The 16,490-nt window shown below is 35.9% G+C and overlaps 1 protein-coding gene across 5 annotated transcripts in view; it reads right to left on the bottom strand.

Moving 5' to 3' along the window:
• Positions 1–972: 972 nt before the first annotated feature.
• TENM1 (teneurin transmembrane protein 1) overlaps positions 973–16,490 on the bottom strand; it is a 1,334,622-nt gene continuing 1,319,104 nt past the window's right edge. For all 5 annotated transcript variants that reach the window (XM_081042768.1, XM_081042771.1, XM_081042770.1 and 2 more), the window contains 4 exons: positions 10,645–11,032; positions 8,580–9,800; positions 7,787–7,929; positions 973–6,402 (listed from right to left, as the gene is read on the bottom strand). In XM_081042768.1, the coding sequence (XP_080898894.1) occupies positions 5,644–6,402; positions 7,787–7,929; positions 8,580–9,800; positions 10,645–11,032 (2,511 nt within the window). In that variant the 3' untranslated portion in view covers positions 973–5,643. The remainder of the gene's footprint in view (positions 6,403–7,786; positions 7,930–8,579; positions 9,801–10,644; positions 11,033–16,490) is intronic.

Raw genomic sequence — 16,490 nt, 5'->3', positions numbered from 1 at the left:
ATATCACTAAATATTTAAATAGCATTGATATTCAAAGATCTCTAAAAATGAGGGTGAATGGAGAAGGAATATGGAGATAGTTCTTAATTCTTTAATAATTATCAGTTTGGCAGTGCTTGCCTTTTTCTTTTTATACTCTGAGGGTGGGATACATATTTTGAAAAAAAAATCTCCAGGTGATACTAATATCTATCCACCCTCCACCGCCTCGCATTGCATTTTGCTTATGGGTTGTGCTGAGACATTGGGATTGTCTTCTGCTTCATGAATCTCTGCACTGTATCTGGGAATGAAAAGGCAGCAGGGAATTTTAGAGTGCTGTAAATTCCAGGATTCTAAGCCAGTTTCAGTAAGAGGCTTGTTAGGACTATACATCAACTTGCGTTTTGGAAGATCTGTTGGTCAGCTATCCCAGTGTCACTCATAAATGTCTTATGAAAAATGTAAGCACCAAATGGCCATTGTAATTGCCTAGGAACTAGGACCTCAGAAGAGCTGTCCTTTTTGAATCTTTCCTGATTGCCTCTCGCCGTCATTCATTTTTTGCCAGTGCATTTGGGTGATCTGCTCTCCTAACTCTCCCCTACCCATTTTATAATTATTTTTCTTTCTATTGCCAAGAAAGGCATCAACAGGAGAGAGAAACCTTTTCAAAAGTCATACTTGAGAGGCATTTAAACTTTCAACAGCTATTATTCTTTTGTTTTAAATTAAATGGTCATTTGTTTCAGAGATTCTATTCGTGTGAAAAATAAAAAAATGAAGATATGTCTGCTTAGGATTAGTGACTTTTTGATTTCTGCACTCACATTTTTAAGATAATGCGAGTTTATTGTTCTGTTAAGGGAGCCACTTTTCATATCTCAGGTGACCAGACTGACTTGAGAATGCAGTTTGACGCATGAATAAAATGGGACACAGTGTTCATTTGCAATTTTATTTTTTAAAAATGACATATTCAAAGTACTTTTTTCCTTTTCAAATATCGACACATAATGATGTTTAACTTTAAATATTTACAGCATGTTGTTGTGATGCTCTTATAGAAAAATGCATGCTTCTGGCCTGAAAACCAGAGCAAAATGCAAAAGACCATTTAACTGCAGCCAGAGAACATGAACCTGTACAGTATCCAGTCACTTTTCAGCACAGGAGTGAGAGCAGTAATACAAAATTGGAACCTATTGTTTCCTAGCAACACAGCTCAGGCCATTATAACACAATTTTCAGTATGATTAGAAACTCTAACTGTTGTTATATAGAAATGGAAAATCTTGGCATACACTGTAAACATCTTTACTATTCATGAAAAAATAAGCAGCTAAAAAAGAATACTTTTCTGACATAAAGGCTACACTTCTCTTTTTCACCTTTTCTTTTACTGATCCTTTTGTCAGAAGAATAGTAAAGATTTAGACATTGTCATGATTCATACAAGTAAAGTATTTTTCAAGGACACAATCTGATATACTAACATTTATTTAAGAAGTTATAGTCCACCACTAAATCTAAGGAAAGATTTTTAACTGCCAAACACATTTCTTTTGACAAATAATGTAAGATGACAACTGCCAAGACAAAATCCACAGCAAGTTTAACTAACTATTTTAAGTTACTGTTTAGGAAGTAATTTCTTCTTACACATAGTGGTATATTTGGTCCTTAATAGCTGTCACATGAAGGACACACTGAAATAACAGTCACTATTTTGTGATTGAATTCTTTTTTGTCGTTTTCTGTTTTTTTAAAATGTTTTTTTCCTGTTGTTGTTTTGTTTCTTTGTGCAGAATAAAGAACCTTAGAGAAGGCTGTGGAAGAGCAGTCTTAGATTTGAAGTACTAGTCAGATCAACTATATATGTGTATGTGTGTTTCTCCAAGAAAACAAGAATGTTGCATCCAATCTGTAGCCTTCTGTTTTCCACAGGCTATAATATACTCAAATCTCTCTAAAAGCTTCTTTCAATACTTGATTACTGTAATTTTGCTTCCATTATCACTGAACTCCACTACAATTGCCCTACCAGGAACATATCGTTATAAATGCAAAAACTTTGCCCTGACACTCTCAGGTGGAGCCTGGTCTGGTTAAAAATATATTTTTAAAAAAGGAAAGAAAAGGAAAAAAGAGTAGAAACAACATGATAGAATGCTTGATAGAATGCCAACAGTTATAAAAAAGAAAAATCTTATGAAAATTAAAATTTAATTTTATATCTCTCTATGTAGTCAGCATGTGAATTCCAAATTATACATTGTCAAGTTTTCATATATTTGGCGATCTTGTATATATTATATTATATTATATTATATTATATTATATTATATTATATTATATCATACTATATTATTATATTATACTATATTATAGTCTATATGTTATAGATCTAGATAAATTGACAATAAAGGACACACTTTTTTATACATTATTTTGCTGGGTTAAAAATAAAACATATGCTTATTTATATCGTAAGTATTTTGCTTAAAATTGGGCATTATTTCCATGTTTTCAGGAATCATGCTTCTAATAATTAACGTAAGTTAATTAGAATGACAACTAAATGACAACTAAAAATAAATATATTTAAATGTCTGCTAAACTGTGAACTTGTCAGCTCATTTGGATCTCTAGACTGTAGTGCAAGAGTAAAACAAAACAAAACAAAAATGCACAGATAAAATGGGCCTAACCAGGAAAAAGAAAGAAAGACAGACAGGGTCTTTCCTGTCCGCAGCCCAGAATGTTCTTAACAGGAGAGCTCAACTCCTGTGCTATCGCTTTAAGGTACTGCAATGGGCTGTGGCTGTGCAGGGTCAGCCACCTGTTTTCTGGCTATGAGGAATTTCACATGTCTTTCTTTAAAATGCTTTTACTTTCATCAAGAAATACAAATGAATTGGTCTTTCATTATTTTAAACTTCAGAACTAGAAGTCAATGAAGGCATTCTTTGTATTCACTAAATAAGAAGAAATGTACTACCTTCACATTCTTATTAAGAAATATCAAAATGTTTCTCTTACATTTACTACTCATTAGTGTTAACCTTTTGGGTTTTTTTTTTCTCTTTCTTCCAAAAAACTTTGGAAGTGGTAAAGAGAACAGTAATAGTTCAAGGTAGTATTAAAACCACAGCTGTAAGTGAAAAAAAAGTGCATTTCCTGAATATAATACAAATATAACTTTAAGAAACTAAAGGCACAAACTAAATAAATATGTACCACAAACTAGAAATGCACACTTTAAGGTAGTTACTATTAAGTAAAAGATTCAAATATTTGTTTCTAATGTATATTTAAAGCAGTTTGAAAATGATACATTATCAGTGAATTGCAAAAAAGTATAATAGCTTAAAAGAGAAGCAAAATAGACTTTAATATCGACATCTTGGATTAGTGATAAAATACATCATCACATTTATGAATGCACTCTTTGTATATAGTTCACAAATATTTTTTTTACTAATTTAAAAGAACATCAGAGGTTCTAGGAACTTGAGGCTCATGTTTAGGCTGGTGTGGAGGTATTCAAATTTTCAACAAGTTTGTTAGTCATTTTAGAATCCCATCATGAATACCGTCCTATACCATTAACACAGGCCTGATTCAGGGAAAAAAAAGACAAAAAACTACTACAATAATGTGATTGTAACCTGGATTAGTTATCTCTTAAACTGGTGCACTTTCAATTAAAAAAATAAAAGAGAGAGATGAGTTCATCATGAATCCTTTCTCTCTCTTTCTCTCAATACATGTGTAAGAATGTGATAATCCCAACTTGAAAGTTTTGAAAATGAAATGTTTGGATACATCCTGACCTACCATCTGGTGGTCTTTGTCTTTCCTTCACTCTACTTTGTGTAGTAAGGATCCGTACTCTTTAAAACCTTATCCTGAGCCTGGATTTTGATTTTGCATCTTTTCAAAGACACTGTCATCACAAAACAAAGCCAGGACCCCACACTGCATTTAGGTAGTAGGTGGAAAAAATCCAAACGGCAACATTCTATCATAAATTCTCCTTCCGATGTAGCAAGTGTCCAGACTCCATGATAAAAGTGGCTCAGGGGAATTTTCTACAGGCCACATCATGCTGCAATGTATTTTCATTTGTGGTAACTTACAATTACACAGCATTTTATAAACTCTCTCTTTGTCACTGGGCACAAATCTCCCAGGTCACCAAGAGTCTTCTTTTATTACGGGATTCATATAGATTGAGAAACTGCAGCTGATATTAATGCTAATTCTGCTCTTTACCCAAATTTTAAATGATTGCAGAATAAAATCACACTTCTTGGAAAATAGTTATTTTCCTAGGCAGGATAGATGATTAAATTAAACTAAGCGGGCAAAGACAGAGAATTAAAATAACTAACCGTATAAATTGTTTTGGTAAAAAATAGTCTGCCTCTCTACAATTAGTTGAAATGTTTTACGTTGGAAAGGGCTTAATTAAATTTCCTGACTATGCCTAGGAGATGTTCAACACAGAATTATATATTTGAAAGATAAATCAAAGTGGGATGAAACAATGTAGAGCAACTATTGTGATATTTAGTTTGGTCTACCCTTTGGTACTTTCCTTTTAACCTTAGTACTAGGTCTATTTTTTAAGGTTTTGGCTCTTATGGCTCTGCAGTAGTAGTGAATGTAATTTATAGGTATCCCAGGTATGTAGGCATGCTAAAGCCTCTTTTTTGTGTGTACCAGAATCATACTTTGCAGTAAGTTACCTTTTGTGTGCACAAAACCATTGAATTAGTGTATGAATACTGATCATTAATGTGAAACTATGACCAAAACACACCCTATATATAAATGAGAAATTCCTACCCAGGTCAATAAAAGCATTTACATGACGCCAATACAGCTGGACAATACATTTAGTAAAAAAATGTAGTCAAAACAGGTTGTGTGGGAGAAATTACGCTGGCCAGCTACCTTGGTATCATGTACACACAAGCAAATAGTGGCAATTAGGTCTGGGTACCACAGCCACAGGGTAACATGGTAGATAGAACCCAGCCACTGCACACCAAAACACAGCACAACAACATGGAATTTACTTTAAGAAGCAAGGAGTAATAATCAGGAAGGAAGAGCAAATGTTTCTTGACTCTAGGAGATGACGGCTGAGGACATGTTACACTTTTTTTTTTAAGTTTCCTATAACAAATCTGGAAAATGTCAAAGGGTTGGCAGTCTTTCAAAATGCAAGGCTCAGATACTATTGCACCACCTTTCCAAATAGTCTGCAAGTTCTGCCAACAGTTACATATAAAACTTTGTGTCCTGATAGAGAAATAGAACCTTGGGGTTCTTTTTCTGTATATTTGGACATATATATGCATGGCTCAACAAATTTAAAGTGGTGCTCTCCGAAAACTTTTTGTGTTTAGCTGTTTGAGTTCTACTTGTGTTACTTTGAATACTGCCACAGAACTAAAAATCTCAGTCATTTCTTAAAGAGTTTAAACAAACAATATTAAAATACCATCTTCCGTCACATTGAAAGGCAGTTGGATATGTTTTTCCTCCATATTTACATATACAGAGTTCTGGTCTAGAAAACCAATACAACAAACCATTTTATGTTTTAAAAACAGACAGTCTTTGGTGACACAAAGACAGAGATTTTTTTTGTTACCTCTTGCCTATTTCGCTCTGTCTCATGAAGTGAATATTGTTGGCACTGTCAGAAAGTTCTAAATACTGCTCAACAGACAAAACAAAATACCCATCATAACCTTGTACCCTCCCAGTGCTCAAAAGCTGCTGCTTTTCCCCTTCTGTCCATGCCCGAATACCCTCTTCCCCTTCTTGCAGCCTTCTTTGTTCCTTAGTCCAAGCCTGGGCCACAGCGCGCTGTCTGGCGATCTCCAGCACATGATTCTTTTCCTCTTCGATGGTTGTCCCATACCGGATGTTGAAGCACAGAGCTCCATGCTGGAGCTGGATATCTGCAAACCGTCTAGTCCTCCCATTCAACACAGAAGTCATCTGGGACACAGTGACATTAACACCATTCTCTAGAATCCGCCTCCCGCCAGTGTTACCAATGAGCACCAGGTCTTCCTCCAGAGACCCAAGCTTAATGAAGTAGTGAGTGTCCCTCCCATCTAAGGTAAAATGTAGGTTTTCCAGGTAATGAGCATTATTGAGAATGGCAGCAAGCCGCCTGCTATCTTCGTTGGCTACTCCTATGATGTCAGCTGTTACTATGCCATTCTTGATGGCAAATTTTATACCTTTTCCAAAAACAGAAGAAACAGCGGCAAACCTTGGTTGCTTCCTTCCTTCAAGGCACCGTTCATCATTATATCGGGGAGTCATAGGAAGTTGGTCCAAGGAAATGAAGTTCCTGAGCTGTTTCTGAAGCTCACACTGAATACCCAAGATAGTCTAGGAAAGAAAAAAGGCACAGTGCTAACGTAGCACAGGATTAAGCACCTGTCATATGCCTGGTGATTGTGGAAAGCAAAGGCTTCCAAGGTTGCTTCCCTCTCTCTCTAATTTGCTGGTTTGGGATTTAAAAACAAGCCAAATTTGGAATCTTTTCATTAGAGATTTGGAAAGAAAATACTAATAGGTGATGTAATCAACTGGCATATATTTCTTGGTATCTTGGTGTGTTAAACATAGGGAAATTTGTTCAAACTTGATATCATAGACTCTCAGAGGTAGAAGGCACTTCAAATTAAGTGGGTCCAACTCCCCTCTAACAAAGATATTTCATGTTTGCCAATTTAACTAACAACAGCTAGCTGTTATGACTGTATAGAGTGATACATTAGGCACAGGTATAAAGAGATGCAAACGGCATCATTCTTGCTTTCAAGCAGCTTATGACCTTCTAAATAGTAACAGCAAATCAGCAAGAAGTTCACTGATCTTTTTATGTGGACTTAAAATAAAAACCATTTTTATTACAGGAATTTTCAAACATAGTAAGAAATAGAAGAGAATAATGAACCTCCAAGCATCCATTACAAAGCTTCAGCAATTTTCAATATTTTGCTAAACATTTTTTAGGACTTTTAATTACAAAAAGCATTACGTATTGTATGTAGTTACAAAAAGGGATAAGCGTCGAGGACCTGCTTAGAATTTCCATTCCCTTATAATTTTTTACACTTAAATTACACTTAAATACCTCCCACCCAAATTTTAGTTTTATGTTTTTGCACACAGATATTCTTATTTCTTTCAATTGAAAGAAAAAGTTCTTTTCTTGTTTTCATTTGTACCTCATACTCTTGATGAAATCATCTTCTACAACTTGAATGTTTTGGTATTCCCATTTTTTCCAGACACATTCTCCCTGTTATATTTATTATTTTTGCTTCATTGCTCCTATATACTTTTTCTTTATCAGACTAATTTAATTCTGTTATTTCCATGCTCTTGATACATTATGCCCTAGATTATTCTGCAGTTGGAAATATGTTTTCCTTTTTTTTAGTGAAGAATTTTCTCAATATAGAATCCATAATTGCCCTTACTAGCCTATTTCAGAATTTTAAAAGTCTAGTTCCTCTTTTCTGTTGTTTGTTTATCCCAGCAGTCATCAAGTCACATGTTAGTTTTTTTTCTTTTCCAAAAGCTCTAATCCTTTGGTTCTTTCCTTATGGGAGTTTTTTTCTACCTCCTCCTGAATCATGGACATTTTATTAAACATTGAAAACAACTCAAAAATAAGTAGGCAAATGTATGTTAATACTGTTTCATAGTGTTGGGTGCTCTTCTGTTTTTTCAGCTAAGTAGAAATGGTAAAACTTTTACTAACCTTTCCAGGATCCCACTCTTGAGTTTTTGTCTGAAGCTGTAGAAGCTCATAAGTTAATTCCAAATTTTCTAACTCTGGTTTTGGAAATCCAGGTAGTACATTGTGTAACTGGAAACCAAATAACTCCAACCAACTTCCAATATCTATGAGACACAAAATTTAAAAGGAAAAAAAATTAAAGCCCATACTTTACAACTTTTGTGGAAAGCTTAAAAGATGCCTCTTGTGCCTTCAACATGTTTAGCCAATGGGAAGTTAGGGATAAAACTCCCTCTTAAATCACCCACTCTAAAACATATGACCCTCTCTCTACAGAGCAAACTTTTGATTCATGGATAATCACAGAGATAGGCTCATTTTACTGCACTGAATTCTTAAAGTGGTAGTAGTATTAAGGCTACACAGACTGTGATGTTAGATTTATTTGATGAAACAGAATCCTGTATTTTTCTTTTATGAAATTATTTGTGTAAGTTTCTAAGAGTGTAAACTACAGGGGGTGGCTGGTTAGCTCAGTTGGTTAGAGCATGGTGCTGGTAGCACCAAGGCTGCTGGTTCGGAAAAAAAAGTGAAAGCTACAAACAGAAAGCTTAAAAGGGAAGAAAAAATGTATTGGGATGCAAAAGATGCACAGTTTTGCTCACTCTAGAAGACTAAGGAAGAGAACGACTGCACAATAACTTGTGGGCTAACTGGCAGGAAGAGGAAGCATATTTACAAAGACATTGAGATTATGTGATAAACATACCACTGAGTTATCTCTTTAGTGTAAAGTTTTATGCTGTTTAAATACCTGTAGTGTACTTTGCAACATCTTGAATTTTGCCAACTGGGTAGTTATTTTCAAAGGAGTAGAGGTTGAATGGTTTAGGAAGGAGGTTCAACTGTTTCCATATATGATGATTAGGTGTCGTCCATCTACCAGCAACAACATCATAATCCCTTTGCCCCAGGTGCACTAATTTAGTAAGGAAATCATAAAGTCCTCCATGAAAACCAATGATGACCTGAAAGTCAGGGTATGTGTCATGATAGATATCTCCGTAAGGTGTGTACAATATCTCTTTTATCACTTGACCTCGACTGCTGAACACAGCTAGTGGGGTACCTGTATTATCACAGGCTACATAATATTCTTCACCACTGCTTAGCTCCATGGCAATAAGGTGACCTTGGAGATCATAATACAGGGATGTAATCTCTGAGCTCGTATGGTTGTACAAATGGGTAACTCTTATGGGGTTGGCAAGGTCTGCATAAAAGAACTGGAGGTGCTGCCCTAGGCTGGACTTACTGGCGACACGTCGCCCAAGCCCATCATAGTAATATTGCACACTCCAGCCAGAAGCCTTATTGTAGGCTTTCTGCAGCAGACCATTAGAATTATATTCAAAGATGTCATTTCCTCTCTGTCTCAGGAAGCCATCTTCATCCATTTTATACTGAATTTCTCCTAGCCTGGTGATGCGATCCCGAAGATCATATCGGAGAGGAGTAAGACGAGCACTGTTCCCATGGCTTAAGAGGTTGATGTTGCCATTCAGATCATAACTATAACGCCATTGGGTTTTATCATTTACAGAAACAGTTTGAAGTTGCCCATCAGCATCGTATTCATAGAAGTATCTTGTTATATTGGCATCTACTCCTACTCTTATATCACATATTACCATATGGCCCATATTATCATATTGAATAGTCATCCAGTAGGCAATTGCCTTTAGGATTTCATATTGGACTTCAATAACTTGTCCATTGGCACTGAAAATCTTGGTGTGCTTCATCACTGTAGTAGTTATGACCTGATTTAAATCGTAATTAATCACACTGAATTTTCCAAACTGCTCTGTTCTACCAGAGACATCAATATATCGGTACAGGTCTATAGGCAAAGGGGTTTCATTTATCACAGCTTGCATGCTGGTGACACGGAAGTTGTTGTAGCTGTAGTCAAACCGAGCATTCACAAGACCTTCTTCACTGAATCGGAAAATCTGGCGTCCAATAAGAGGTCCTGAAGGAATCAAAATAAAAATAATGAGAACAAAACTCGATGCTTAATGTTAAGCAATCAGAAAGATTTAGTGATATTTTCTTTAATATTGATGCTTTTACTTTCAAAATAAAATACTAGAGATTGTCCTCTGATATCTAATACCTGGGCATATCATTTCATTATCATCGCATAGTATATATTCTCATAGTTGTGGTCACCAAATTTGAAAACAAATAAAATACTGTATATTATAATTATAGAATAATTTAATTATAGGAACTATAGAAGTAATAGCCCATCAATTAGCTGAGATTAGGACACTGATATTATGAATATGCTTTATTTTTATAATCATTGGCAAAAAACCTTTCAATTCATTTAACCCATGCTAAAAGTCAGAGGGTCAAGTTTTGACAAAGTCCAGCATTCAAGTAACTGGATTTGGGTATTTTATAAACTCCAAGAATGAAATATAATCAAAAGTTCTGAATTTGGAAGATAATTTGCTAGCAACTGAGGCTTATAGAGGTTACAAAGGGCTTGAGCTCATTTCAGTGACTCATGTCTTGTGACTGCATCTTTGGAACAATTTGGTGGTGAGTAGGAACGGGTACACAGTTAGACTAGGTACTTAGAACTCAACTTTCTTAAGAACTGAGAAATGCACTGTATGTTTTTAAGGAATCAGCTTTCATGTAACCTATATGTTTTTATTATTAATGGAAGATATTTTGATAACTAAAGTGACAGTTTGTTGGATTGAGTGTCTATAGGTTAATGCTTCTATCTTAGACTGTGGGCAGCAAAAATCTCATAAGAAAATATGATATGATACACACATCACCACCCTTTTACAACAAACCTGTTTGCCTGTATCTGATTGTGCAAATGAAGCCATCGTGCATCAGGTGTATTGTCTTAATCACTCCAGAAGACTCTTCATATGTTAATGTGACCTGAGTGGTATCATAGAGAATCTCAGACAGTCTTGCTTGCTTGGTATACTTGTATAAAACTCTGCGCCCCGTCCCCAGATGCAGGGTCTGTAGCAGTCGGCCATCTCGACTATAGTCCTGAATAAAAGAAGTGCTACTGTCTGGTGGAGTATAGATGTTCCGGTAGTAGCCCACTGAAAGCATGGTTTGTAAGCTGTGGCGCACCATACTTGGCATGGTGACTGAGAGCAGACAATCCGATTGGTCATACTCAAAGATGTAACGGCGCTGGCTATGTAAGAGAAGCATCACGGACTGAAACGAGACAAAGGCAAAGTAGCATAACATGTACCACTGAAGAGGAGAAAATTAAACAAAATACACATTAATCCATTCCACACAAATTTATTGAGCACTTACTATGGGCCAGGCATTGTGGTGGATCCTAGTGGATATAGTAGAGGTCAATAATGGTATCCATCCTCATGGAACTTACAGTTTAATGTAGGAGAAAGAAAAGTAACCAAGCCATTACAATATAGTGTGAAATGTGTTATGAAGTACAAGATGCTTTTGGGAGGCAGAGGAAGAGCAGCTAATCCAGACTTAAAATGTCAGGGAAGGCTTCTGGGAGAAAGTGACATCTAAACTGAGACTGAAAGGATGACTAGGGGTTGGCCAAGTGAAGGCAGGGAGGCAGGTGGAGTGGAATAGGGAGAGAGTACTCCTGACAGAGGGCACAGTATTGTCAGTGTCTGGATAAGAAAGAGAGCATGGCTTTTTCCGAGAATGAGAGGAATTTTGTACGGCCAGAGCATGGGTACGTTGGAGGGGGGGTGGTGAATGCCAAGAGATGAGGCCAGTTAGGTAGTCTAGGTCTAGACCATGCTGGGCTTTCTAAGCCACGCTAAGGAGTTTGGACTTAAACATGTTGGCAACAGGGAACCACTGAAAGCCAGCTGAAGGACGGGGAGTTTGCACAGCTGGGAGAAACAGTCAAGTCCAGATTCTAGAAAGGTTATTGTTGCTTCAGTGTGGAGATGGATTGGAGGGAGGTAAATGGAGGGCAGGGTATGCTATGTATTATGTTATAGTCACAAAAGTATATTTATTTACTTGACATAGTAGATGTCTTCCTGAAAAGTTGTATATAAAATATTATTATTATTGCTTTGCAATTCACGTTATAAACTACATTAGGGGAATATGCCATTAAAAGTGGAGAATCCTCTGGTTATGCAAGCTTTCTCCCCAACTTGTTCTGTATTTAAGAAGCAGTTATTTGTTGAGGTGTAATGCCTTGCATGTATTAAGTGTTTCAATGATAGTAGTTTATCTTAGTTTAATCTTAAATCTAGACATAAAGGGAACACTGTTTTAGGGAGAACTCAATCTTATTTCTAATTGAAAAGCTTTTAGATCTCATCTTCTAATGAAAGTAAAAATTGCTCACTCTTGGAAACTCTGATGTTACTCCCCAAAGGAGTTTTACCCTTCCTTTCTTGAGAATTACCTTATCAAGCAGAAAGACTTCGTTGAGCTTTATTTTCTGAAGTTTCTTTTATGGAAACAATAGGTATCTTTTTATTTTCTCAATATAAATTACAGAAGTATTGATGAATATGAATTATAGAAACACATACAATGTACATTTAAATCTTCAAAATTGCATATCCTCCCTGCCCTTCCGAGAATTATTGATTTTGAATTGAATGTCAGTACTGTGAAGTCAAAGTCAGCATTTAATTGCTCATTCACTCATCTTTCTTCCTTTTCCTCCAAGTACGCTGCCAGGGGACACAGAGCTGTGGATGGAAACACTGTCACCTCAACAGCTCTGGACAACCTGAAGCTCTATTGAACAGAGGACAGACTTGACGCTCCTGTGTGTGCAGGAGGACACGAAAGGAGAACCTCCTCCTTGACCAAAGGCAGAACTCAACAGAAGCTGGATGGAATTGGTGGAAAATGCCATTACATTAACCTCTATGCTGAAAATCAGATTTCCCAGCAACTTTTCACTCTCTTCTGTCAAATGGCCATGAAAAGCTGACATCTCTCACTTGTGATGCCAACCAGGGAAAATCACCATATGGCTCCCACACATTATCTAGTACCAGCCTTGCCAAACCTTTACAGCACATTGCCATTGTACTCTCTCCCCTGCTTCCATCCTCCATGCTGCAGTCAAACACTGCCTGACCTTGTTCCTAGGTGATGCTGATGCTGCGCTATCTTGAAAACTCCGTGGCCTGTTTTAAAGCTTCCTGCCAATGGCAAGAATGTGGATGACGTGATTAGGAATCTTATGAATATAACCGTTGTGTTGTCAGCATACCATTTAGCTTTCACTTGGCTGCTTTTCACTTTGGGTGGGCATTATTATGTGTTTGTTCAAAAATAATGCTTATGGGTCCATCTAATACTCACAGTGCTGCTACAGGATAAAAAACTATTTCTTATTAGTCCAAACAATAGAGTGGAAGACTTTTTTAAAAAATCGACTGTGAGATAATTGTAAAGAAGAAAAAAAGAACAATCATGACTCTATACTCACTTGAACAAAAATAGAAATGAGATGGTAGAAATTTGAAAATTAAAGCATTCCGATGACCACCAGATGGCAGTGTGGAGACACCAGAAAGCTCAAGCCTAAGGCTTCAAGCATTCTGTACCTCTAGGCTGCCTTTGAAAATTTCAGCCCCAGAGACAATTTTGTGTAAATGTATCAGACTAAAGCATCTTATTAAATGACTGTGAAGTATATTTAAATGCATTTTTAAAAATGAAGTTCTTAAGAATTTTAGGAAACTGGAAGATTTACATTTATTGTAATACAAAGTCTTAGGCCCACAAGTCTTCAAAATATAATTAATTCAGAGAAGTCTCAAAAATCAAGATAGAGAATTAATGACCACATAGAGAAAATTCAAGAAACAATGATTGATTTTTTTAATAGAGAAGAGATCATTTAAGCAACTGAAGCTATTACCCAAATAATTATTTCTCTCCTAATGGCTACAAACCATTGTGCATGAAAATAATACATGTAACTTTCACTTTAGAGGAAGTCAAATAATTTTTGGGAAATTTCTACACATTAAGGTAAAATATCTACTGTTGCTTTTTAATATATCATGGTATAGGGATGGCAAACAAATTTACAGAGGTAATACCAGAAGTATTTTGAGGTATAAAAGGAATACATTTTAAAGTTTGAGAATTCTTCCTTTAAAATACCACAAGAGCCAGCCTTTTTGTCCTTTCTCTGCCCCAGACACAGTAAAAACAATGTGCCAGCAAAGGCCATGTTAAAGAGAGGACTGAAATAAGTTGAGGAAGACACAGAACCTCATCACTTCACTGGAAAAGTTACATATAAATTGGATTTGGCAAATTAAATATTCTTTCCCTTTTTTTTCTGGAATCACGGTTTCAAAGATGTTTAATTTCTTCCCCTCTCTTCTCTCCCCTCCTTCCTTCTTTTCATTCTTTCCTGTTTTAATTTACCTTCAAGTAGTATTAAGTGCTAGCATTTAAGTCATTTAAGTTCTTGACTTGAAAATAAATACAATAATGTGCTATATTTAAATGGAATGAAATTAACTTTTATTGAATGACTAGATGTGCTGAGTGCTTTATATTAAGTTATTTCATTTAATCATCACATTTATTCAGTGAATTAGTTATCGTTGGTAATAATAATGTTAATAAAATCAATCTCATGATATATGATTTTTGGAAAGAAACATTCCATAATTATGTGTTTTGCAGGTTCTGAGCTTTGCATAATAGGATAGTTTAAGTCATGGGCTACCTTTTAATTAAATAACAAATTAAATGTGAAGTCAAGAAAGGGACAAAAATCAACTAAAAGGCAGGAGTGATTTGGAAGTCACTGGGGCTTTTCTTGATACATTATTCCAGGTCAATGAGGTCTTATTTCTGTCCACTACAGACACTGACAGTCTCACAGAGTTTTCTTTGTTTCGTTTTGTTTTGAAAGAATTATTGCCAATTAAGTTTCTGTAGTAGCAAAGAGAACTTATGTGAAGTTTCTTCACATGATTCTTTGTTCATGTAAGTTTGATGAAATAAGTGGGTAATTCAGAAAAGAGAAACAATAAAATTACTTCAGAGGCTGATAACTACATGCGGGGTTGAAATGTAAGTTTTCAATAGACTCTTGTTATTGTAGAGATGGCCTAAAGGGAAAGTTCCAAGAGCCAGATGTGACTGTCTATAGGCAATTAGCTCAGTGGCCAGAGTATGGAGCTAATGAGGTTGGGGTTATGAGTGCAAACACATGCGCACTCCTAAGAGCTGGCTATTTCACTAGCCACACGTAGGACCTATGGAAAGAGCAGTGCCAACCTATCCTTATTCCTGGGGGAAAAAATCAGCCCATATTTCACTAATAATCAGTGGCATCTTGTTTTTCATGTGAAGGTCATCATTATATATTGCAAGAAACATATGAAGGTCATCATTTTATGCCTTGCCTATGTAAACATACCACCAAATATTTGGATTCAGTTAATTTTGCAAGAAGTTTAGCACTTTGTGGACATTAGTCATGTGATTTTGCCAATCATTCTTGTTGTTGCAATTCAAAAGAGGAAAGTACTACTCTTTTGTTACCAGTGTAGAGATCATAAACTTGATCGATTTCTTCAGCAGAAAAGAACATGTGGTGGGTATAGCAGAGGACTCCCTCCTTTACCCTGGCTTCCAAGAGGGCTTGCTTTACCACCTAGGCATTTCCAACTTGGCAAATTTCCCAGCGACTGATTGTGAGAAATAGTACGATAGTTTTATAATGACATACAATACAACCACTGACACACTCAAAAAAAAAAAAAACACCAAAAAACTTTGGGGGGTATATCAGAAAGGCTTGGCATCGTTGGGTGAAAATAGTGAAATTTTGTCAGTGAGCTATGAACTTCTATGACTTTTCTAAGAACTTCTAGGAGTTACCTTGCCATGATTACCCTTGACTTGAAAGCATTTTTCAATTTTCCCAGAAATTAATTCAGGAGTAATAAATTCAGTTGATAGATTTGGGAAACAAGAGACACTCACTACCTTAGGTCATTAGAAATTGAGATGTCAGATAGAGATCAATTTCTCTTATTGTCCTCTGCTACTGATCTGGCCAGAAACTATTTCACTGTGTGGAGCTGATGTTTGACAAACGGTTTTGGTGGCACAATTAAAGTCCTTGTCTATTACTACCAGACAAAGGCCACAAACTCCCATTATGGATGCTATTGGAGACTCACTGCCCACAAAGGACTATCACCAATGAGCCCCGCTGCCACCATTTTCTCAGGCTGATTACTTGTGAAAATTAGTCCTTAAGTGTATACTACTAAAATTTCACTGACTATCCTAACAAAATTAGAATTCCTTATCCTCTGTTTAAGACACTTTTCTCCAGAGCTGAAATACACTAACAAACAATTTTATAATTTTTCTACCCATTTTACCTTTGTATGAGTTTTCATAATAATAAAGGTACCTTTTCAAGAGCATGAACAAATATGCTCAAATGAGGAGAAAGCTAAGCCATTATCCTAACTTGAGTTTGAAGTACCTGGCAGAGTGTGGGGTTAGGGAAAGTTTTCAGCTGAAAAACAGCTTATCCTTATAGGGTATATCTATATCTATATCTATATCTATATCTATATCTATATCTATATCTATATCTATATCTATATCTATATCTATATCTATATCTATCTATCTATATCATCTATCTATCTATCTA

This window comes from Rhinolophus hipposideros (genome assembly GCF_964194185.1).
Source record: "Rhinolophus hipposideros genome assembly, chromosome: X".
Lineage (NCBI taxonomy): Eukaryota > Metazoa > Chordata > Mammalia > Chiroptera > Rhinolophidae > Rhinolophus > Rhinolophus hipposideros.
The sequence above is the reverse complement of the archived record's forward strand: the minus strand, read 5'-3'. Positions and strand labels throughout refer to the sequence as shown.